General features: G+C 41.8%; 1 protein-coding gene across 2 annotated transcripts in view; it reads left to right on the forward strand.

Moving 5' to 3' along the window:
* Window positions 1-23,718, forward strand: part of METTL15 (methyltransferase 15, mitochondrial 12S rRNA N4-cytidine) — a 92,080-nt gene that overhangs the window by 41,660 nt on the left and 26,702 nt on the right. For both annotated transcript variants that reach the window (XM_066635093.1, XM_066635102.1), the window contains exon 3: window positions 15,841-15,977. In XM_066635093.1, the coding sequence (XP_066491190.1) occupies window positions 15,841-15,977 (137 nt within the window). The remainder of the gene's footprint in view (window positions 1-15,840; window positions 15,978-23,718) is intronic.

Below are 23,718 nucleotides of genomic sequence, written 5' to 3' on the forward strand. Positions count from 1 at the left end.
AATTGAGTGTTGGGAGGGTTAGGACAGACAAAAGAAAATATTTCTTTACTCAGTGTGTGGTTGGTCTGTGGAACTCCTTGCCGCAGGATGTGGTGATAGCATCTGGCCTAGATGCCTTTAAAAGGGAATTGGACAAGTTTCTGGAGGAAAAGTCCATTACGGGTTACAGGCCATGATGTGTATGTGCAACCTCCTGATTTAAAAATGGACTGTCAGAATGCCAGTGCAAGGGAGGGCACCAGGATGTAGGTCTCTTGTTATCTGGTTTGCTCCCAGGGGCATTTGGTGGGCCGCTGTGAGATACAGGAAGCTGGACTAGATGGGCCTATGGCCTGATCCAGTGGGGCTGTTCTTATGAATGTTCTTATGTCCTTTGTGAATTGCACTAAAGAGTTACCTTTGTGAGTTGCACTAAAGAGGCTCCAGGTACTTGCAGAGAGCGTCTGTCCAGAATCGCAGTGCGGATTCCGAGCCAACAGGTCCACCACTGATATGGTATTCTCCCTTAGACAACTGCAGGAGAAATGCAGGGAACAACAACAGCCACTCTTTATAGCCTTCATAGATCTCACGAAGGCTTTCGACCTGGTCAGCAGAGACGGCCTCTTCAAGATTCTCCCCAAGATCGGATGTCCACCCAGGCTCCTCAGCATCATCACATTCTTCCACAAGGACATGAAGGGCGCTGTTGTCTTCAATGGCTCCACATCAGACCCCTTTGACACCTGAAGTAGAGTGAAGCAGGACTGTGTTCTTGTGCCAACCTTGTTTGGGATTTTCTTCGCTGTCCTGCTGTAGCATATCTTTTGAACTGCAACAGAAGGCATCTGTCTCCGAACCAGATCAGATGGAAAGCTCTTCAACCTCTCCAGACTGAGAGCAAAGTCCAAAGTCCAGCTGAAATGTCTGTGTGACTTCCTCTTTGCCAATGAGGCAGCTGTCACTACCCACTCTGCCAAAGATCTCCAGCAGCTCATGATTCATTTTAGCAAGGCCTGCCAAGATTTTGGACTGACAATCAGCCTTAAGAAAACACAGGTCATGGTTCAGGATGTGGACTCACCTCCCTGCATTACAATCTCTGTGCATGAACTAGAGGTTGTCCATGATTTTGTGTAGCTTGGCTCAACGATCTCCGACACTCTTTCCCTCTTTACCGAGCTAAACAAACACATTGGTAAAGCAGCTACCACTTTTTCCAGATTCACAAAGAGAGTCTGGTCCAACAAGAAGCTGACAGAACATACCAAGATCCATGTCTACAGAGCTTGTGTCCTGAGTACACTTCTGTACTGCAGCGAGTCATGGACTCTTCGCTCACAACAGGAGAGGAAACTGAACGCTTTCCACATGTGCTGCCTCTGACGCATCCTCGGCATCACCTGGCAGGACAAAGTTCCAAACAACACAGTCCTGGAACGAGCTGGAATCCCTAGCATGTATGCACTACTGAAACAGAGACGCCTGCGTTGGCTCGGTCATGTCGTGAGAATGGATGATGGCTGGATCCCAAAGGATCTCCTCTGTGGAGAACTCGTGCAAGGAAAGCGCCCTACAGGTAGACCACAGCTGCGATACAAGGACATCTGCAAGAGGGATCTGAAGGCCTTAGGAGTGGACCTCAACAAGTGGGAAACCTTGGCCTCTGAGCGGCCCGCTCGGAGGCAGGCTGTGCAGCATGGCCTTTTCTAGTTTGAAGAGACACTTGGCCAACAGACTGAGGCAAAGAGGCAAAGAAGGAAGGCCCATAGCCAGGGAGACAGACCAGGGACAGACTACACTTGCTTCCAGTGTAGAAGGGATTGTCACTCTCGAATCAGCCTTTTCAGCCACACTAGACGCTGTTCCAGAACCACCATTCAGAGCGCGTTACCATAGTCTTTCGAGACTGAAGGTTGCCAACTACCTTTGTGAATCCAACCTTAAATACTCCCCAGCCTGGGAGAGTCTGCACACATCTGACTTTGAAAAGCTTGAGCCATCTCCAGATGGATTGTGGATTGGAGTTATTTCTTTTTAAAGATTAGGGGTACGTGTGTGAACCATTTTCAGATGGATTGTGGCTGGGAGTCATTTTTTAAAGATTAGAGGTGTGAGTGTGTTTCCTTCAACACTTCTTTGATTCAGAACATTCAACTTATTTACATTTTACACTTTGCTTGCCTGCCCATCAAGAGGAATCACTTGAGAAACCCAAGGGAAACATGACAGGCATAGAGTGTGTCTATCTCCTTGTCACCATGCAGTGGTCAGTAGTAGGACCATTGTGACAGTGCCAGAAGAATCTTTGTTACTGCATTTTTTCCAAAGTGATTGTAGTAAAATACTTATTTTAACATGATGAAAAACAGAAACCAGTTACTTAAACAAATACTTTATCTTGTGTAACAGACGTTAAGTGGGAAAAGGTACATATTTCAGTGGAAAAAATGCTCAAGTTGTAGTTATCCAGTAGCCATAAATATGAAGCCTGCTTGATGCAAGGGGAGATTCCTGTAGCAGACAGATTTTATTCATTTGCTTCATGATGTCATCTGTAGCTTTTTGTGTTAAATTTATTATTGTACCTAAATAACTTAAAAAGATAAGTAAATGTATTTATATTGGCCATATAAAGTGATATACGTACTGTAGCAGAGTATGAAACAAAGCCACAGCAAAGCTATGTTCTCTTACCACTATCCATCACAGAGAAAGTGGACTCTTTTAATCTTCTTCTGCTTAGAGCTGATGCTTTAAAGCAGAGTGCGAACAGAATTGTTGCCACAAGAAGCAAGTTCTGATATGAAGAACATGGGTTTTTGAACAGCAAGACTAAGTGTTTGCAGAGTTTAGAGAGGGTGACTCATCTGAGTAACATCAACGATCTTTGTAAAATGGAGGAAAAATGAAATGTATGTAGGGATGCATTGATTGTTTTGTTTATATTTATAGCTTTTCCCTTCCTGGGGATTTTCCCCTTACATAAGTCTATGAAAGAGGTACACATAAGAAGAATGAGTTCTTTGTAGACGGCTATCCAGCAGAGCCTGGCAATGAGATGATGAATGTTCAATCTGACTTCTGACTCAGTTTGAGGACAAAAATTGCATTGGTTGATTACCTATGCCAAAAAAGCGGATAGGGATGTGTGATCCTGATGCTCTTGGGTTGCTTAGGGGCTTTAAATGCTCTTGACCATGGTTTCCTTCTGGATTACCTGAAGGCTCTGTGTTGTGGTGGTTTCATGTCAACCTGACAGAGAGGATCTAGAAGGTTATGCTTGGAGAGTGCTGCTCTCTCATAGGAATTGTCCAGGGAGTTGCCACCAGGGTCCACTTGCCTTCACTGCTGTTTAATATCTGCATAAAACAGCTGGATGAGATTTTTTGTGAATTTGGGAAAGGTCCCATCTGTAGGTTGATTGCACTCAACCATATTTCTCTTTTTCCCCAGCTATGGTGGGGGAAATCTCTGAACAGGTGCCTGAAATTAGTGGTGGCTGTTTGGTAATGAACAAACCAAAGATACATCTAGATAAGAAGGAATGGTTGATGATGGGGCTTCAAGAGATCTTGGAGCGGTCAGTATCTCTGATACTTATGAAGTCACAGGACATGCCTGCAGTTTTGCATGCCCCCTGACACACACACACACACGCACACACACTGTATATTGGTTTTGTGGGTCTTTTGGTGAGGCGGTACTCTGAAGGCGCAATCCTAACCAGGTCTACTAAGAAGTAAGTCCTGTTTTGTTCAATGGGGCTTACTCTCAGGAAAGTGTGGTTAGGACTGCAGCCTGAGAGCCTCATCAATTCAAGGACTGGTTGGCAGCAACCATAAACAGCATGTTTCGTACATATAGTAGACCAAGTTAAGTTTTATTTTGTCTTTCAACTCCTGTTTCTGTTAACAATGTGAAAACCATGTAGGATGTTGTGAAGTGTTTGCCAATTACAAAATGAAGGGAGGGCCAAGTGAAAGTAGAAGAGAATTATCAATGATGTGAGCAGCAATAACTATCTTTCCTACTGATAGAAAGTAGATTTACAGCTCAGCTTAGGTTGTAGACAAATGAAAGTAAGTAACTTATCAAGCTAAGCAGAATTAAATAGTGGCTGGGATGTGATTAACATTAGGGATGATCAAAACTACATGATGAATTTATTGTGGTTTTCATCCATATGTAAATTGTCTTCCCCTCATAAAATCTGTGCAGTAGAGAACTTTTCAGGTTTGAGGTTGTTCATGAGATGCCCCTATGTTGATCGTCCATCTAAAGTTTTAAAATTCCAAACTGCCTGAAACTCCTGATGTTCTTAATGTTGATACATCCAAACAACCTGCCAATTTTTTGGATCCATTGTCTGAAAAAGAGAACCTAAAGGAAGGGGTGATGGAGAATGAGACTTAAGGTAATGGGGGGAAAAGAGGAAAAAGAATTGAGGGAACAGTGGGCTGTTTGGGAAGGGAGTAAGACCTAACATAGCCATCCCCACTGGCTATACTAAGACTGTGTTAGGGGTCAGGTGAAACTGTAGTGCTAGAAAGTCTGCAAGAGAAAAGGTAGTTATAGAAAGTGGGACAAAAATCAGTAAACAATTTTGAAAAGAGGTACCAAGGAAAAAAGTAGAACTGGCGATAGCTTGCAGGCAGTTAGCTGCATTACTCTTTCCAGTCTTTCTAACACTACACAAACAGGATTCTTTAGCACCTTGCAGTCTAACCCATTTATTTCAGCACAAACCTGCATGAACCATGGTCCACTTCATCAAATGCATGAAATGAAATCACATATGCCCATGGGTGTAGAGCAGGGCTGTGCTCTCCATACCCCAGTCCGTGGGCCAGATTTGCCACACGGTCAGATCCATCCCCAGGTGAACGTAACATAACATTCTGCCAGGGAGCCTCCTTACCATGCCGCCAGTCTCCCCAAAACTGCTTGCCACCAACCACTTCGAGGTTCAGTCACCTTAGCAGGCTTTGTACCCAGATTTCTGGGCAGACATGGCTGGTCAGTGTGCAGTTTGGGGAAGATCGGTGGCATGGTAAGGAAGGTCTCTAGTGGAACAGAACGTTCCATTCACACAGGGAAAGCCTTTCCCAGAATGCAGCAGTCTCCAGTTTGGAGACCGCTGGTGTAGAGAAACGAGAAAAAAGTTGTGAAAGGTCAGAGGACTATGGAATAAAAGAGATAAAGCTGGTCAACACTCCTGTGTAAAGTACATTGAAGATTCACAACAGCAATACTTAAGTTGAATTTAATTCAAGTAGTGTGACAAGAGCAACAGAAGCGTCTTGAAACCTAAACGCCAATCCTAACTAACAGTTGCACCAATGGAATGCACATTCTGTTAGCTCAGCCTGCCTTAAAGCAACCATAAAGTACTTTGTGGAAGTGCAAGCATCCAGCACGCCAGCAGGAAGGCCTGCTGGAAAAGGTAAACCTGGTGCAGGTGATGGAATAGGGTGGGGTTTAGGTGGAAAGGGTGTGGATGGGGAGGGCAGAACAGGGAGAGGTGGGGTAGGGATGGGCAGATCAGGCTTAGGAGGCAGTGACACCCACCAAATCCAACCCCCCATCTTGGGGTTGATCCTCCTGCACAGGTCAATGTAGACTTGTGCCAGTGATATAGCTGATGCAGGTCTGAGTTGTTCCATAGCAGCTGCTGGGGCTTACCCTGGGGCAAAGGACAAATGACATGCAGCAGAGTCAACACCAGGGTTTCGGTAAAATTGGTTTACCCATCTGTGAAAAAGGACCAAATTGCTGTGGAATTTGAAAATAGTTGACTATTCTTATGGGTAACTATATGCATGAGATCTGACTACACTGTTATTTAACAATGCAATAAGTAGGAGTGTGGTTTTTTTGGTGATATTTTTCCCAAAAATTTCTTGATTAAAATAGCAAATTGTGGTGTTCTGTATTTTTATCCAAATTCTTATTCAAAATTATACAAACAGCGCAATGAAGCATAATAGGCATTTCATCTAAAATTGGTTAGTCTAGCGCAGTGGTTCTCAAACATTTTAACACCGGGATCCACTTTTTAGAATGACAATCTGTCGAGACTCACCGGAAGTGATGTCGTTAATTTGGAAGTGATCTCATGATGGAAGTAACATCATCAGACAGGAAATTTTTTGACAATTTGAGGCTGCAATCTCATCCACACTTACCCAGGAGTAAACCCTATTGACTATCATTGTTAAAAGCATAGTAGCCTGTTAAAATTACCGATCTGTAACATTTCCCCAAATGCAGTCATGTACTATAGTAGCATCAAGTCTAATATATTAAAAATAAGTATTGACATGAATGGGGACCCACATGAAATTGGCTCATGATCCACCTAGTGGGTCCCAACCCACAGTTTGAGAATCAGTAGTCTGGTGTTTCTCAAACTGTGGGTCGCGAGCCAATTTCAGGTGGGTTCCCATTCATTTCAATGTATATTTTATGTTTAATATGTAGGCTTGCCTCAATATCTGCAGTGGTTCCAATCTGCCCCCCTGTGGACACTTGAAACCGTGGATACTGTGGGCACCTTCCCCCACCCCCACGATTTAAACTTAATGGGGCGGGGGCTACATTCTTGCTTAAACTAGGTAACTACACGACTGCTTACAAATGTCTAGAGCAAGTTTAACAGGAAGTGGAGCTTAACCCCTTCCTGTTAATCTCCGTCTAGTTTTTTTTCCCTTAAAGGGCCAGTCAGCTGGGAGCCCATTATGTCCTTTAAGGACATACACCAGCCAAAATGTTTTTTTAAGCAGAAGATCCTAGCGACCGTCTACTTCAAAAGGACCTGAGGTAAATTCTTTGACAAGCTAATGGGCTCGCAGGGGTGGTGGTGAGGGGCTCTGCACCCCGTCCATGAGCCCATTAGTTTGTCAAAGAACTTACCCCAGGTTCCTTTAAAGCAGAAGATTGCTAGGATCGTCTTTTTTAAAGGGAACTTTTGGCTGGATAAGTTTCCTTTAAAGCAAAAGATCTTAGCGATCTTCTACTTTAAAAAACTTTTTGTCTGGGATATGTCCTTAAAGGACCAGATGAACTTGTAGGGGGTGCGGAGCTCCCATTGCCTTGCCCTCAGAGCCCATTAACCTGTTTAAAGTCTTACTCCAGTCAAAGTTCCTTAAAGGAGAAGGATACCTCCTGGCAGCTTGGCCCTTTAAGAAAGAAAATAAAACCAGACAAAGGTTAACAGGAAGCAATTTAGGTCCGCTTCCTGTTAACCTCACTTTAGTCATTTGTAAGCAGCCAGGTTGCTGGGAGGCAGCCTAGAGGTTGTGTAGCGACCTAGTTTAAGCAAAAATGTAGCCCCTGCTCCGATAAGTTTATATTGTGGGGGGCGGGGCTCCCTCGGGAATTCTGCATCCATGGATAAGTGAAACTGTGGATATGGGATCTGTGCATTCCTGATTTAGACTTGATGCTACTATGGTTTGTAACTGCATTTGGGGAAATGTTACAGATTGGTGCTTTTAATAGGCTATTGTGTCTATGCTTTTAACAATGATAGTCAATGAGGCTTACTCCCAGGTAAGTGTGGCTAGAATTGCAGCAACTGCTTAGGAGGGTTAGGAGGGTTCTTCTTTATTTTAAATAAATTTTAAAAGTTATTGTCAGCTTTTAATTTACTTAATTAGATTTTTTCTTATAGGGCATCAACAAGCAGTGACATCATCAAGCAGGAAAAAACATTTCCTGCTTGATGATGTCACTTCTGGCCATGACACCACTTCCAGGTTAATGACATCACTTCCAATAGGTTCCGACAGATTGTCATTCTAAAAAGTGGGTCCCCATGCTAAAAAGTTTGAAAACCACAGGGTTAGGTGCTACATGACTGTTATTAGAACTGAAGAAAAGTGGAGAGTAAAACTGGATCTGTGTATCATTGGCGAAAGGAATTGGAAAGCAAGGGACATTTTCGAGTATCAATGACTGTGTTCCAGGGTGGCATAGATTTACTAGGTCATTCTGCCAGTTGTAGTTTCTACTGTCACAACAGCATGGTGACCTGGATATATTAACAGGACAATAAGGGTCAAAGCTGCGGGTCTGAATTTCACATTTGGTTTGAATTAATGAGCTAGTTCTTGGGCTGCAGGTTTCTAGGTTATGAAATATTAGAGCATTAATAGACAGGATAATCAACTGGTTTTGTAAAAGCTTGTAACCATACAAACCTGTATTTTGCAAGTTGGAACAATGAAGATTACCTGTGAGCACGACAGAGAAACATACCGTAGATACTCAGGTATAGTACCTGAAATTTTTGCCAAGTAATCAAGCTCCAATTCTCACTTCGCCTTATCTCCGGGTCAGTCAGAGGGCAGAGCCTTTCAACTCTGAACAGGTTAGTTTCTCTGATAAGCTTAGGCAGGCAGCTGGTTAGTTGCTATAGTTACTTTCCTGGGACATTTCAGCCAAAGTTAACCTTTTATTCCCCTCCGTTACCTTTTGCTGCTGCAACCCGATTCCCTTTTGCAAAGGCTTTGCATTTGGCAGAGGTCTTTTTTTTTTCAACACCAGGTTGGGATCCCCTTTCCATTTGAAGCAGCAATTCCCGGGCTACAATTCAATGCACCATTACTTAAGAATAACACCTATGGAAAGCAGTGGGTCTGCTTCTGAGTAAAAAGGATTGCAAATACATGCAACTGCATCTCTCTGCTGTGAATTGAATTGCACACTCTCAGATATGTGTTATGGGTTGTATGTAGAGCTTCTGGCTTAACACACCAGACACCTTAAAGGTGGATTTGATTCATGGTTCTCCTGCAGTGGTTGCCAACCTTTTTCACTTGTATATCCCTTGGCAATAATAAATTGTACCCTTCATGTTAGCAAAATGTTTGTAATAATACAAGCCCTCATCTCCTCTCTATGAAAACCCAGACTTCATGTATTCATCACAGTGTTTTCTCTTTTTATCTGTTTGAAGAACAGAAGACTCTGCCTTTGCACTGTTTTGCACCAGAAGTGTGCTGAGAAATTCTGGGTGATTGATCACTTTCCATATTATGTTTCAGCTTTTTTACTGTGCTGGTTTTCAATCACTGGTTCATGCATGAATTGATGACCAAAAACTAGCTGTTGGTGGGGCTTTCACAGCCAACTAGCTTCCTGCCTTCTGGAGCATGACCTGCCTTTTTCTACTATTATTCCATTCTTTTTCAAGTACCCCTAAAGGTCCTGTTGAGTGTCCCTGGGAGTACATGAATACCAGGTTGGGAACCACTGATTTACTGGTATGTTGTTTACAGTGCACTTACTCTGATAGTGTTTACAAAAAGGTGGTGAAGACCAGAATTTAAAAAGAATAAAAATGTATCTTATGATCTTTTACTATGTTTTAAATAAATTAGAGGCTACAGTTCGTAGGTAACAATTAGTGGTAGGTTATTTTTCAGGATCTGGCCTTGGGTAAAATCAGACAAAACTATAGTCAGACACCAAGTTTAACCCCGACTTATCCGAGGGTCATAGAAAATTCCATGATTGATGGCTCAAGACCTGCCCTCGACTTATCTGTGGTGTCAACTTATAGGCGAGGGTCTGTGGTAATCTTCTTGCGCGATATGTCATCATGTGTGACAAAGAGAGGCGGCCATCATCATTGCAGGCACACAATGGAAACATTCAATTACAGTGACATATCTGTAAAGCAGTTTATTAATGAGTTTGATTCTTTCAAGATCAATTTCAGTACTATTTCCTATGCGTGATATGTGAAATGATTCAATACAAACAAAAATTCAATGAAATAAAAATATTCTTCCCATACATTTTGTATCTTTGTTTTGTGTAAAAGAGGAAAATAGTTGAGTTTTTTTGGAAAAGAAAATATAGACATGAGAAGTAAAGGAATTGTTGAGAAGGACTAGTTGTTGAGAAGCAATTTGAAGCAATAATGTAATTTCAAAGTAAACGCAGCAAAGATCATTATTATTTCTGTAAATGAAAAACAAAACTGATAGAGTTTTGTAGGCATATAACTAAATTAAAGATACAAAGATTTATTTTTTTTCTGTGGATATGGACTTGAATGCTTTCTAGAATGTACAGTCACAAACGGATTATAAAATTCCTATGGGGAATTGTAACTGAGTATCATAACTTAACTATAGAAATGTGATTCATTGCAGGAAGTGTTTGTATCATAATCTGCTCTGGTATTTATAGGAGCATGGGGATAAAATGTCATTTAGTTGTACAGAATTACAATTTTTAAAAAAAACAAAAACCAGCAGCAAGATGGAAAGTATGACCATCTTGGCTGGTGATGCCTTTTCTATACTCTAATTGGTGAATGGATTCTGTAATTAATTTATTGTGAAGTGCGGGAATACCGTGTTTAAGTCATGATTGATCTTTCGAAAGGTTTAATTTAAAGCACAATATTTTTTTTTGATATGTTGAAGTCATCTTTTAAAATATACGTGGCTTAATTTTCTGACCACACAGGTATACACATTTGGTCCCTGTTGCATATTTGCAGAACTGGACAGAAGTGGCTTAACTTTACAGGGAAACAAAGTATCCATATTCATCTTCTTTTGCATACATTCCTTGCAGGCATTAACACCACTTAACTCTTGTTTCACATCCTGGTTTTAATTTAGCAGCAGCTCATAGTTGGACAAGCCATGAAGCTGCAGTTTTACCAACCACAATGCCCATGTCAGACCTCTATGCCAGAAGCTGGAAGCAGAGCCCCATTCAGAAAGCACCTGAACTTAGGAGGGTTAGAAGTTGCATTCACAAGCCCAATAAACCAGGGTTTGTTGATTATATACTGTCCCATAGTAAAATTAGGAAGTGAACTAAGACCATTGTCATAACTAAGACCATTGTCATAAGTTTAGGATTGAGTTCTAACGTTCACTTTCTCTTTTTGTATCCTTTATCATGAGTATTGTGTATTTTGATTGTCAACTTGGTGTGTCAAGAATTATCTGGTTGACTTACGGCCCAATCCTATCCAACTTTCCAGAACCGGTTTAGCTACAATGCAGCCCTGAGGTAAGGGAACAAATGTTCCCATACCTTGAGGAAGCTTCTGTGACTACCTGCCCATCACAGGATGTAGCACATGTCATATTGGCACTGCTGCACCGGCACTGGAAAATTGGATCGGACTTGGCCCTTAAGAACATAAGAACAGCCCCACTGGATCAGGCCATAGGCCCATCTAGTCCAGCTTCCTGTATCTCACAGCGGCCCACCAAATGCCCCAGGGAGCACACCAGATAACAAGAGACCTCATCCTGGTGCTCTCCCCTACATCTGGCATTCTGACTTAACCCATTCCTAAAATCAGGAGGTTGCGCATACACATCATGGCTTGTACCCCATAATGGATTTTTCCTCCAGAAACTCGTCCAATCCCCTTTTAAAGGCGTCTAGGCTAGACGCCAGCACCACATCCTGTGGCAAGGAGTTCCACAGACCGACCACGTGCTGAGTAAAGAAATATTTTCTTTTGTCTGTCCTAACCCGGCCAACACTCAATTTTAGTGGATGTCCCCTGGTTCTGGTATTATGTGAGAGTGTAAAGAGCATCTCCCTATCCACTCTGTCCATCCCCTGCATAATTTTGTATGTCTCAATCATGTCCCCCCTCAAGCGTCTCTTTTCTAGGCTGAAGAGGCCCAAACGCCGTAGCCTTTCCTCATAAGGAAGGTGCCCCAGCCCCGTAATCATCTTAGTCGCTCTCTTTTGCACCTTTTCCATTTCCACTATGTCTTTTTTGAGATGCGGCGACAAGAACTGGACACAATACTCCAGGTATGGCCTTACCATCGATTTGTATAACGGCATTATAATACTAACCGTTTTGTTCTCAATACCCTTCCTAATGATCCCAAGCATAGAATTGGCCTTCTTCACTGCCACCGCACATTGGGTCGACACTTTCATCGACCTGTCCACCACCACCCCAAGATCTCTCTCCTGATCTGTCACAGACAGCTCAGAACCCATCAGCCTATATCTAAAGTTTTGATTTTTTGCCCCAATGTGCATGACTTTACACTTACTGACATTGAAGCGCATCTGCCATTTTGCTGCCCATTCTGCCAGTCTGGAGAGATCCTTCTGGAGCTCCTCACAATCACTTCTGATCTTTACCACTCGGAAAAGTTTGGTGTCGTCTGCAAACTTAGCCACTTCACTGCTCAACCCTGTCTCCAGGTCATTTATGAAGAGGTTGAAAAGCACCGGTCCCAGGACAGATCCTTGGGGTACACCGCTTTTCAGCCTTAATTGTTTGTTAAAATTTCTACTTTGTTCCAGCCCTAAGGGTCTAGGTTAGTGGTTCCTAAACTGTGAGTCTGCGGCCCACCAGTGGGTCATGATCCAATTTTTGGTGGTTTGTGAAATGGACATGGTAGATTAGGCTACATTAGTCAATAGTTAAACAATCTCCTACCTGGGGGGAGCATTGTTGCCAACTCACCATTATAACCACAGAGGCTTAAGAGCCTGGGAAAATGAAACTTTTTTTTTTAAAGAGTGGGTCCTGAAGCTAAAAAGTTTGGGAACCACTTATCTAGGTACTTTATAATCTATAGTATGGGCTGCCAAATCCTGTCCCATGGGCTGGATCTGGTGTGCCAGAATAATGATTCTGGGCACAGCAGTAGCAAAATCTTAACAGTCTGTGCCACAACCAGCAGTTTTCACTATTTACACAGCCATGCACTGGTCAGCCACTTACCCAGGAAATTGCCCCATAAGGCTCTGAGCCTGGATTTCCCAGGTGATGGCTGACTGGTGAGTGGCTGTGTGAGCATCAGACACAAAAACTCCTAGCTGCATTGTGGAATGGTAAAGCTTCACTCACATCTTGGGCTGCTGATGCATCTTGGGCCACAATTTGGAGACTGTTGATCTAAAATGTGTAAAAATATGTTGGAAACTGGAAAGAGGATTCTTACGGGGGAGAAATAACTTAAAGGTGGAGGACAGAATATTTTCTTCTTTTAGAACATTGAGGTGTTTCACTTAATAGTATGAGTTCCCAAATTAAAAGAATTATAATGTGCATGTCTTTTGTGGGCTGGAGAAATGATACCCACAGATAATCTTCTTTGTTCTTCTGTCTAGAGGGTTTTCTGTACAGTTGTATATCCAGCCCTCTACTCATGTTGTAGGGCAGGGGTGCCCAAACCCTGGCCCTGGGGCCACGCGGCCTTTGGAGACTTCCAGTCCCACCCACAGGGAGCCCCCAGTCTCTAATGAGCCTCTGGCCTCCAGAGACGTGCTGGCCCAACTCAGCTGCTCTCAGCCTGAGGGCGACTGTTCAACCTCTCACGTGGGCTGTGGGATGAGGGCTCCCTCCACTGCTTGCTGTTTCATGTCTGTGATGCAGTAGTGGCATGAAGGATTGCTTGCTTGTGCAAGGCTTTTTATCAGCCTTGAGCTATTGCAAGACCATCATTCATTCATCTAAGTTCCATCTCTGATCAGTTCATTTATGTAAATTTATTTAAATTTGAAATGTAAATTAATTCTTTTTTTCTCCTGGTCCCTGACAGTGTCAGAGAGATGATGTGGCCCTCCTGCCAAAAAGTTTGGACACCTCTGCTGTAGGGGAATGCCTCAAGTGTCATTTGTTGCCTGCAAGAAGTGTTACCCATGTATATACTGAACACATGTAGTGGGTGCCAGCCACAAGAGCACAACCCAGGACAGTCATGTGACTTGAAACAGGACAGGGATCCACAGGCTAAAGGAAGTCCACATGTGGCTCTTTGATGTATAATGTGTGGCCCGCTGAAATATATTGGCTGAGCTCTTTTTTTGCATCAAAATATAAAAGTTAAATAAGACATTTTCGAGCTTTATAATTATTTACCAGGTATAAACTGAGAGTCCACTGGATTAAAACATTAATGTTCCTTAAACATCTCTCTTGTGGTTCTCAAACATCTGGAGTTTATCGTATGTGGCTCTTATGTTAAGCAAGTTTGGCCACTCCTGTATGTAACAACCAGTTACATTTTTCTAAGTTGCATGAATGGCTAAGATACATTGATTTTATTGTTATTAGTCTCCTTTCTGGAATTTGTAAAATTATCCCCACAATAGAAGTTTGTTTGTTGAACATTTACCCTAGCATCCCTCTCCCCCCCCCCACCAAACCAATTAGTTGTGTCATTGGATTCCAGCACACAAAATAGATAGCCCCTGAGTGTACGTATTCATGCATTTATGAAAAGCACACTGGTCACACAAGATTTGAGGCCATGTTCTGCAGCTGTCAGAGGATGGGACTGAGTGAGTGCTGGTTGTTCCTCCTCATCTCAAGCAATGACTGCTACCTGCATGTGGGTGAGAGGGAAGGAGCCCTGGTCTTCCCGAGCATACTAAGGGTTGTGTGGGTGCACTTCCATTCCTGTGACTACATATAATACCTACTTAGAGATCTAGTTAAAGGTCATGAACCTTCTGTAAATTTTTAGGTGAGTCAATGAACCCTCCTTTGTGAATATCACATGAAGATATCACTGTTGAAAAGAGAAGTTGTGAAGAAAATTAGGGGCAGAGACAGTTCTCGGGTTCTGACTCTGCAGTTTAGAGCACTGCAAGGCTGCAGACACAAAACTAGAGTGTACACTTCAGCCTCTAAGAATGCTCTAGGGCAGTCGTATTCAAACTGGGGTGTCACGACGCCCCAGCCTGTGGGTCCTGGCCTCTGCCCCCTTAAGGTGCGGGGGCAGCCAGGAGACAGGGGGAAGGCAGCAGCGCGATCCGCAGGATTGCACCGCTCAGGAGGGCTGCAGGGGCTTGGGTGCACTTGCCCAAGCCTCTTGCAGCCTCCCGGGGATGAGGGGAGCCCTTCGCAACCTTCGGCAGGGCTCCCCAGGTCAGGGAAAGGGATACTGGGGTGATCTGCTCTGCCTCTGCAAAAGTGGAAGCGTAGGGCGATTGCCCTACTCTCCCTTTCCCTGACCTGGGGCGCCCTGCAGGCACTCGCGCAGGGCTCCCCGCACACAGGGACAGCTGCTGCAGGGACTGGAGGGTACATCCTAGTCCCTGCAGCCCCCTGAGTGATGCAATGCTGGCGATCACGTCACTGCCTTCCCCCTGCTGCCTCCCCCCCACCCCCGCAAAGACTTACTGCAGGTTTCAAACTCCCGGAGAGTTTGAAAACCGCAGCTCTAGGGGCATGTGTCTGTTTGTATTTGAGGTAAAATGGGAAGCCAGATTTGATGAGGTTGGCAGAGGTGAAGGTGTATACAAATATGCGAGCCATTTGAGAACATTGCTCAGGGTTTTCTTTAAAAGGCTAAAGCTATTTTTAGCATCAGTATTTTGCCCTTGCATCACTTTTATGAAATTGCCTTTCAACTGATTCTCCCATTACACCACATTAAAACTAACCACCAGGCTGCCTGAATGGAGCTGTTAAGGAGAGCAGAGTATATGAAATCACAAAAGTAGCACATCTCCATAATCAGCATTGGTGTCATTTTGTAAAATAATAACTTGGAAGAAGAAATGCAAAATGTGATGTTATTCAGAAATGACAAATTGATTTCCTTGGATTTTGTTTTCAGCCCAAGTTTATTTTGTTTTAAAGTTAATGTTTTCCGATATGAATGTGCATTCTGATCTTGTGAATGAGTCAATACAGGTTCACATCACAAGGCTAACCCATGCACTTTAACAACCGTACCTTTTATTTATATGTATATGTTTCTTTTTCATTTATGTATTTGCAGTTTATATCAGTTTTCAATGCACAGGGAACTATTTTCTCATTCTTTCTGCTACGTAAACCTCTCTGAGAACTAATAAAAAGGTTATTTCCCCCCCCCCTTTTTTGTCCCCCAGCGTATCCTTGATATGACTTTTGGAGCAGGTGGCCACACCAAGGCTCTTCTGGAAAAAGCTCTGGATATTAAAATCTATGCACTTGACAGAGACCCCATGGCTTATGCACTAGCTCAGCAACTTTCAAAATCTTACCCGTGAGTATAATTCTTTTTAGCATTTATTTGTCGGTAGTGTCAACCTGTGCATGTGTGTGTGAGGAAAAGCTTTAATGGCAAAGAAAAAAAATGGTTCAGTACTTTGTAATGGGCAGTTTAGCTGCAGATTAAATTAGGTTTATATAGAAAAGTGTTTTATTGAGACTGCTAAATTTCCTGTATTATTTATTTATCACCCTGGTAAAGACTTTAGTGTAGTGTTTCTCAACAATTGACTGTCACTGTACCACTTCATGTGGTCCACCTATTCCACGTACTACTGGAAGTAACTGGTGATGACATCTTTATCAGTTACTTCTGAGTTGGGAGGCCAGATGCAACACGAGCAACACCAGTAAGAGGCTCAGGGTGGATGGGAGGGCTTTACTGAGCATGGAAAAGCATGCTTTTGCCCACCAATCTAAGCCTCTGTTTGTTTGTTGTGTCAAGTTCTTTGTCTCGCTCCTGAGCAGCAGGTGTCCAGGGGTCCCATGATTACCACTAGCCACCACTTCAAATACCCATACCATTGATTGAGAAACACTACTATAGTGTAGGGTTTTACATCTCTGCTTCTTAGTAATTTCAGTATTTCAGGTTTCTTGTTTTTAGTCCTTTGACAATGCCCTACGTATTTGAGAGCAAAATGTCAGGAAGTTCTAATCTTGCTGAATGTGTCCACAATCTGTTAAGAATTCTCTGCCTCAGGATAACTCCAACCACAAAAGCCTCAGTTTTATACAACATGTTACATATAAAAACATTGAACAATGTAGTCTTCTATTCACATAATGCCTACATGGAATGTAACCTCTTGTTGAGTTCAGCAACTTTTGCTGAGTTTTGCTCAGCCTTTTGCTGAGTTCTTCAAAATACTGTGAAACTTCGAGAACCCAATAAGCTTCCCTGAGCCAGATTTGGTGGCAATTGGTCATTGAGGATATTAGAGGTTCCTCTATGTATGCAGTACAGTCTTAATCACTCAAATTGTTCCGAATCTGATAATAATAATCTTTCAGTAATATTTTCAGTTGGGCTTGTTAAAATAATTAGGAGGTTAAATATCAGTAAAATAATGATTTATCACTTCACTAGCAGTTTTGTGGTCAAGCAGAAGGAGTTGTGTTCATTCCATTCACAGAAGGAGTTACTGTGATTAGAGCAGTAAGTTGGGATCTGAGCCCTACTTTTTTTTTTTGAGCCCTACTTTTTTTAGTTCAGTAGCCCTACTGAGCCCTACTTTTGTTAGTTCAGGAAAACTGAGATATGATCTTTCTAATTCCCCAGATGAAAGGCCAGAAATGAGAAGAAAAATCATGTTACATTTTCCTGTAGGCGGCGCTAATGAATGTAGTCCTTATATACGTAAAGCAAAAGAAGATTGACTTACAAAGCATTAACCTTGTATGCTATTTACAATCAACTTTAATTATTCATTTTGTTTATGTGTTTAGCATGACATGAAATAGTAACAACAGTTTTCAACAGGTTATGGGCCCACTGCAGTTTTTTGAATATGTTTAGCTTTTCTCCTGCTTCAAGCTGTAAAATCCTTTTTCTTTATTGAAGAAGCAGTGCTGTTTTAATAAGAAAAAGAAATGGGTCAGGCCCTATTTAAGTATTCAGTGTGTGGGTAGAACTCTTTTGACATGTATTCCGGGGAAGCCTATAAGTTGGGAATTGCTGCAGAGATTCTAGAACAAAATAAACCTCTGACAGAAGCAATATATATTACAAATAAACCCATTCATACCCACTAAAGTGAAAGGTTGAAGGGTTGGCATGGAGATTATAACGCAATCTGAATAAAGTGTATAACTCTGTGTCTTTTTGTGCACTTTTTCCGTCAGGTATACTCAATTCAGAAGATTGGTTTCTGTATCTTGTACCAGGCTGTGGCATGGGGTGAAGGACAGGTGACCCTCAGTCCATACATCCAGGGCTCCAGATTAGAGATGAGGGAAAAGAAAATGGGGTTTTCTTCACTTTCTTTGTATGTGTTGCCTAGATTCATCTGCTGGTTTGGTTACTTGGAAGTCACCTGAGCTCTGACTTTCTTTCTCTGGGGAATCAGGTGGATTTAATGGTCCAATGATTTAATGGTCTCAAAACCAAGTTCTTTGTCTACTGGTCAGTTGGAGTCAAAAGGGAAAGCAATCAGAAACAGCAAAGCAGAAATAGTTGCTATTCCCAAATGACTCAACAGCCCTTTCAGGATGCTGACCCTGTATAGGGGCCAGTTTAGAGGATAGGAAGGTCAAAATATGTGAAAAATCTAGAGATTTTTTATCACAGAAGGGAACAAGAAATGTATTTTAACAGTAATATGTGAGTACACTTGCTGTATCCTAGGAGGTTTTCTGACTAGAAACTTACAGCAGAATCTTAATACTGAGTGGAACTAACATAAGAACAGCCCCACTGGATCAGGCCATAGGCCCATCTAGTCCAGCTTCCTGTGTCTCACAGTGGCCCACCAAATGCCCCAGGGAGCACACCAAATAACAAGAGACCTCATCCTGGTGCCCTCCCTTGCATCTGGCATTCGGGTCATGCACTGCCCCGGCAATGGCCGTTGCAGATGTGCCGGTCAGATACCTGCCAGCGGTAGGTTTGCTGTCGAGTGGCAAGGAGGTGTTCCTGGGCAGGGGGAAGGTGGGGAGGGAGTGAACCTGGGCAGGGGAGGGTGAGCCAGGGTAGTTTAGGCCCAGGAGGGGGTGGAGACAGCAGCCTCGGCTGCCACCAAATCCTGTTCCCCCTCCTGGGCCTCAGAACCCAACACAGATCTCTTCAGTTTTGTGCTGATTCAAGTGTAGGGGCTGCCGGCACTAAACATGAAGTAACGGAACCAAAGTTCTCAATAGAATTACTATAGAATGAGATGTACCAGTTAGATATCCTTATCTAGTGAATATTAGAATTTTTTTTTGCTTGCAGTGCTGTGCCCATTTACTTGTGATTTAGTGTCATAAGACTCTGTAAGGCTTGCATCTAAGTAAACATGCATAGGGATTGGATTGTTAGACTTGAAATGTTGCTCTTGAAATGGTAACTCTTGTTTTAGCAATTTCTCCATTATCATTTCCATATTTTTATAATAGCATGCTTAGGATACACACTAAAGATTTCACTTGGATTCCCTCCTCTCCCCTTTACAAAAAAATGTTTCATCTAAATCCTTAACTTGCAATCCCAAGGTTTAGTAGAGAACTCAATGCTTTCAGTCCTGTGTTCAAAATGTTGCTATTCTTAACCTAATGTTATATGCATAGCATATAGGCATCTTAGAATTGGAGAATAGATTACCTTGAAAGTATGAACAGGTAATTCTATTTTCTCTTAGCCATAATAGATGTCATTTGTGTTTTTCTGAATCAGAAGTGTCAAGTGTAATACTGATTTAGAGTGCAAAATAGAGCAAAGCAATGTTGGATAGAAGGTTTTATAGAAAATCTCCACAATATAACTGTGTGTGTAAGCAGGCTGCCATCCATTAGCTCACGTGGTGATAAAAAGCAGTGCACTCACAAATATGCAACTGCATATGTACATATGTTGGTGCATATGGAACTCATTGAACACGCCAGGTCAGGTGTGTGTGTATTGTACACACCCTCATCTGAGACCACTAGTTGTTACCAGTCTGTAGAGCCAGATTATGGCCACTATTCCAATAATCTGTTAATAAAAGTGTAGGATAAGACTTTGCATATAAAGGCAAATGAAAATATTTATATACAGTTCTTAGATAATAAAAATAATGGCACTGCAGGATTGAGCTCGCTTAGAAAATGGTCAGTGAATTTCACCTATAGGTCATAATCTAATTGCTTCATTCGTCCATCAGTTTTCTCTAGTTGTAACTGAAAAAGTAGAGTTGTGATTTTTCTGTAGATGTGTTTTGGTTACCACTTTCATTATTATGGATTCTGTTGTGATTAGTTATATTGTGTTTTATTGTAATTTCTGTATTTTAATTTTTATTGCTAGCCATCTTGCACGTCCCATCTTCTGCGAGAAAGATGGGATAGGAATATTTTAAATAAATAAAACTTTGCTAGTTAATGTTGAGATACAAGCAGTAAAAAAAAAGAAAAATTACTAATTTGGAAATAAGAGGTTGGTTTCACTGAAATAAGTAACAAATAAAGAATATTTATGCATGTGTCCCTCAGTGTCCACAGGGGATACGTTCCTGCTCCCCATGGATACCAGAAACCACAAATAAGGGGGAAATTATCTCCACACGATCTCTGCACCCCCCCTCACTCATTACCTTCATTTAGCTTCCTGCTTTCTGTTAGCATTTGTTTAGTCTTCTCTTGCATTCAGTAATCAACAAGGAACTACTTGTTAAAAAGTAATTATAATTTCTAGAGTATAGTTTCTTTGTTTTGTTTTTAAATGCTGGAAAACATGCAAAGTTAATCTGTGGAGGAACATTTAGGAAAATATGCTTTGTATAGAATAAATGATGCCAAATTTATCTAAACTAAATTTTCAAAAACTTGTTCATTTTTTTCTTCAAAATATTGTACCATTCTAGTAGTTTCATTAAGCTATTATTATTATTATTATTAGTAGTAGTAGTAGTAGTAGTAGTAGTAGTAGTAGTAGTAGTAGTAGTATTTATATACCGCTTTTCGACAGAAGTTCACAAAGCGGTTTACAGAGAAAATCAAGTATCTAATGGCTCCCTGTCCCAAAAGGGCTTACAATCTAAAAAGATGCAAAAGAACACCAGCAGACAGCTACTAGAAAAGACACTGCTGGGGATGAGGAGGGCCAGTTACTCTCCCCCTGCTAAATAAAAGAAGAGTACCCACTAAAAAGTGCCTCTTACCCAGTTAGTAGTTAGCTACTGCCAGTTACTCTTGATGTGCAGTCACATTTATTCTTATTTGGGTGAACCTGTCATTGAACATAATGGAAGTTGGGACCTACTTTCAAACTGATGATTTGACTGCATGATTTGAAGTATTTTCTTTTCAGACTAGCAAATTCTCCAGAAATACAGCTTCCTTTGATTTTTGGCGTACATATCTATCTGAAAATATCACGTTAAGATCTCAGTTTGTGAGGTGTGCCTTACTGTGAAAACCTAAGCTTTTCCCTGATTTTGTAGTTTCTTTCATTTGTGTGCGTGCGTGTGTGTTGAACTATGGCAAAACTTTTTGGAACTTTCAGAAGTAATAGTTTAATAATCTGGAGTTTTCTCCTTTCTCTGTCATGATTTTTCTTTTTAAATTTCTGCAAAACATTGTTGGTTTTTCCAGTACGTTTTAAGACTGAACAGCTGGCATTTAAAAAATAAGACACAATATTTTTTTTTTTAGTTTTTTCTCTTTCTATAAATGACCAACTAATTGCCAGCCTTTCAGCAGATCTGACGCACATCTGATGTTCTAAGGTCAGATCCTGTGAACGTTTTTAAGCTCGAATGACAATTCGGATAGTATCTGGGGGTTAAAATGCATGATGCATCCAGTGATAAAAGAAACATTCTCAATTCTCAAGCTTTCTGACGTCTTTTTGCCCCATAATCAACTTAGGAGGTACAGGAGGTAGCTTGAAGGTAGAAGTAAGTTAACAATTAATAAAGGGTTTGCCCATCTTTTGCGTCACTTTTACTAACAAGTCGCCCAAGGGCTTGAAATCGATCAGGAAGATAACAAAAGAGAACTTGTGGTACAATTGACACTGATGAATAGAAAACCGAAAACCTGGAGCCACAAATAAGAATGGTATTATTTACTTAACTACAGTATCTTATAAATATTTCTTTTAATTGTAAGGAATACATAACTGCTAACATTTAAAATGCAAATTTTGCACATATGTCACTATTATCAATGCACTGGGTAATCTGTAGATTATAGCCTCTCCCAGTTTAATAATTTCAAGTTTGCGCCTCCTTATCTGCCCCAATGGCATACTGTGCCTCACATATTGTTAAAGCTGGAATATCATTAGTGGTGAATATCAGCATTGTCTTGAGCTCTGCTTATAGGTCGAGATAAAAAGCTAAATAAATTGGCATCTAATTTTCAAAAATACAGCTTTATGGGAAAAGTGGTATGTAGAATTTCCATCAAGGAAATTATTAGTTTGTTGGCTAATCAGAGTTCAAACCACCCTGACTTGGCAATACTGAATGTAATAAAATGGCTACTGTTTATAGATGCATAAATTGAGATACATAGTGACTAGTGAATAATAGACAAAGTGAATTTACGTGCTTTTGTGGTAGCATCTCCTCCTGAAGTTGTAGGAATACGTCCTTCTCCTAAAGATGGACTACCCCAGAGGTTCCCAAATTGTGCATCATGACAACCTGGGACAAAGCGACAAGTTCCACTGGGGCATTGTGGGCTGCAGGCCGGCAGAGCTGCTCAGCAGTGCAAGTGCAGCAGATTGCAGAGCAGAGCTCTGTGCTGTGACTAGAAGGCCATGCGCACTGCTGTGTGTCTCCCCACCCTCCCTGGATGGCCGATTTTTAACCCCTTTTCTAGGCGCAAACCCAGAAGTAAGTCCCAATAATGTTGTACGTTGTTGCATCATTGGCACTTACTTCCAGGTTTGGTGACCGACAGAAGCCGGAGGAGGGTGTTGCTGACCTGGTACTTTTGGGAAGCACTGGACTACCCCATCCTCCAGACCACACTGGAAGTGCAGCAGTAACCCTCGTAGTCTTGTCTTCCACTGATCCACCAGTGTGCCATAGCCTTGGAAGCCCAGAGAGCACTGGAGTCAAATGAGACCCCCCCATTCCTCTCTCCACATGTACAGTGAAGGCAGATGCTTGTAGATTGTCAAGAGACAATTGTGGCAGGTGGAGTGCTTCTGGGAGACAATGATAGGAAAATGTCCTTTCTCATTGTCTACTACTTGATCCTTTAACTGATATGCCATGGATTTAGCCAAGGATGTTTGGCATGCAAACCACATGTTTGAGCACAGAGTGATGGAATCTCCCTTGCAAGGCAACCTTGAACTCTCCTTCTGTTAGCCAGCTCCCTGCTATTGCAATTGTGCTGAACGCTGGGCACAGAACATTCATGGCAGTGGTGAAAACTAACGGGCCTTTCTCCCAAATAGTTCCTTGTGGCGAGGTTGGGGGCACACCACAGAACAGACTGAAACAAAGGAAAAGCCAGTGGGTGCCCAAGAGGCTTGTTGACAGACTAGTTTCCACACTTCCCAATGTGCTTCAGGTGTAAATACGAGTGTAAATCGTATCTTCCCTAAAAGAAACTGAAAATAGTGAAAAAGTAATAAGATCATCCGATGGAGATTATAAAACATAAGGCCTAAATTTAAAAGATACTGAAAAGAAAAATTATGACATTGGTATCATACTTTCTATGCAATTTGTATACCACCTGATGGTATTGATTTTTCACTTGTTTACAATCTTTGAAGCATTTATGTATAAAAAGCAGTTGGAAATTTGGAAACCAGCTGATCAATAGACCTGTCTATATATGTATTGGTTTTGCCTTTGTTCCATTCATTGTAGCCAGCAGCAGAAGAGCTTGGCACAGCTGTGAGTTTTGGTCCTGAGAAACCTGCTGGAACTTGCTGGGGGGAGGGATAAATTTATTTTATTTTATTTATTTACAGAATTTATACCCCATCTTTCTACCTCACTAAGGGCACTCAAGGCGGCTTACAAATAAAATGATAAAACAATACTAAAAATATTGAGATATGATAGAAACAAAACAATAAGATTCAATAA

The sequence above is a fragment of the Tiliqua scincoides genome, chromosome 1 (genome assembly GCF_035046505.1).
Source record: "Tiliqua scincoides isolate rTilSci1 chromosome 1, rTilSci1.hap2, whole genome shotgun sequence".
Taxonomy (NCBI): domain Eukaryota; kingdom Metazoa; phylum Chordata; class Lepidosauria; order Squamata; family Scincidae; genus Tiliqua; species Tiliqua scincoides.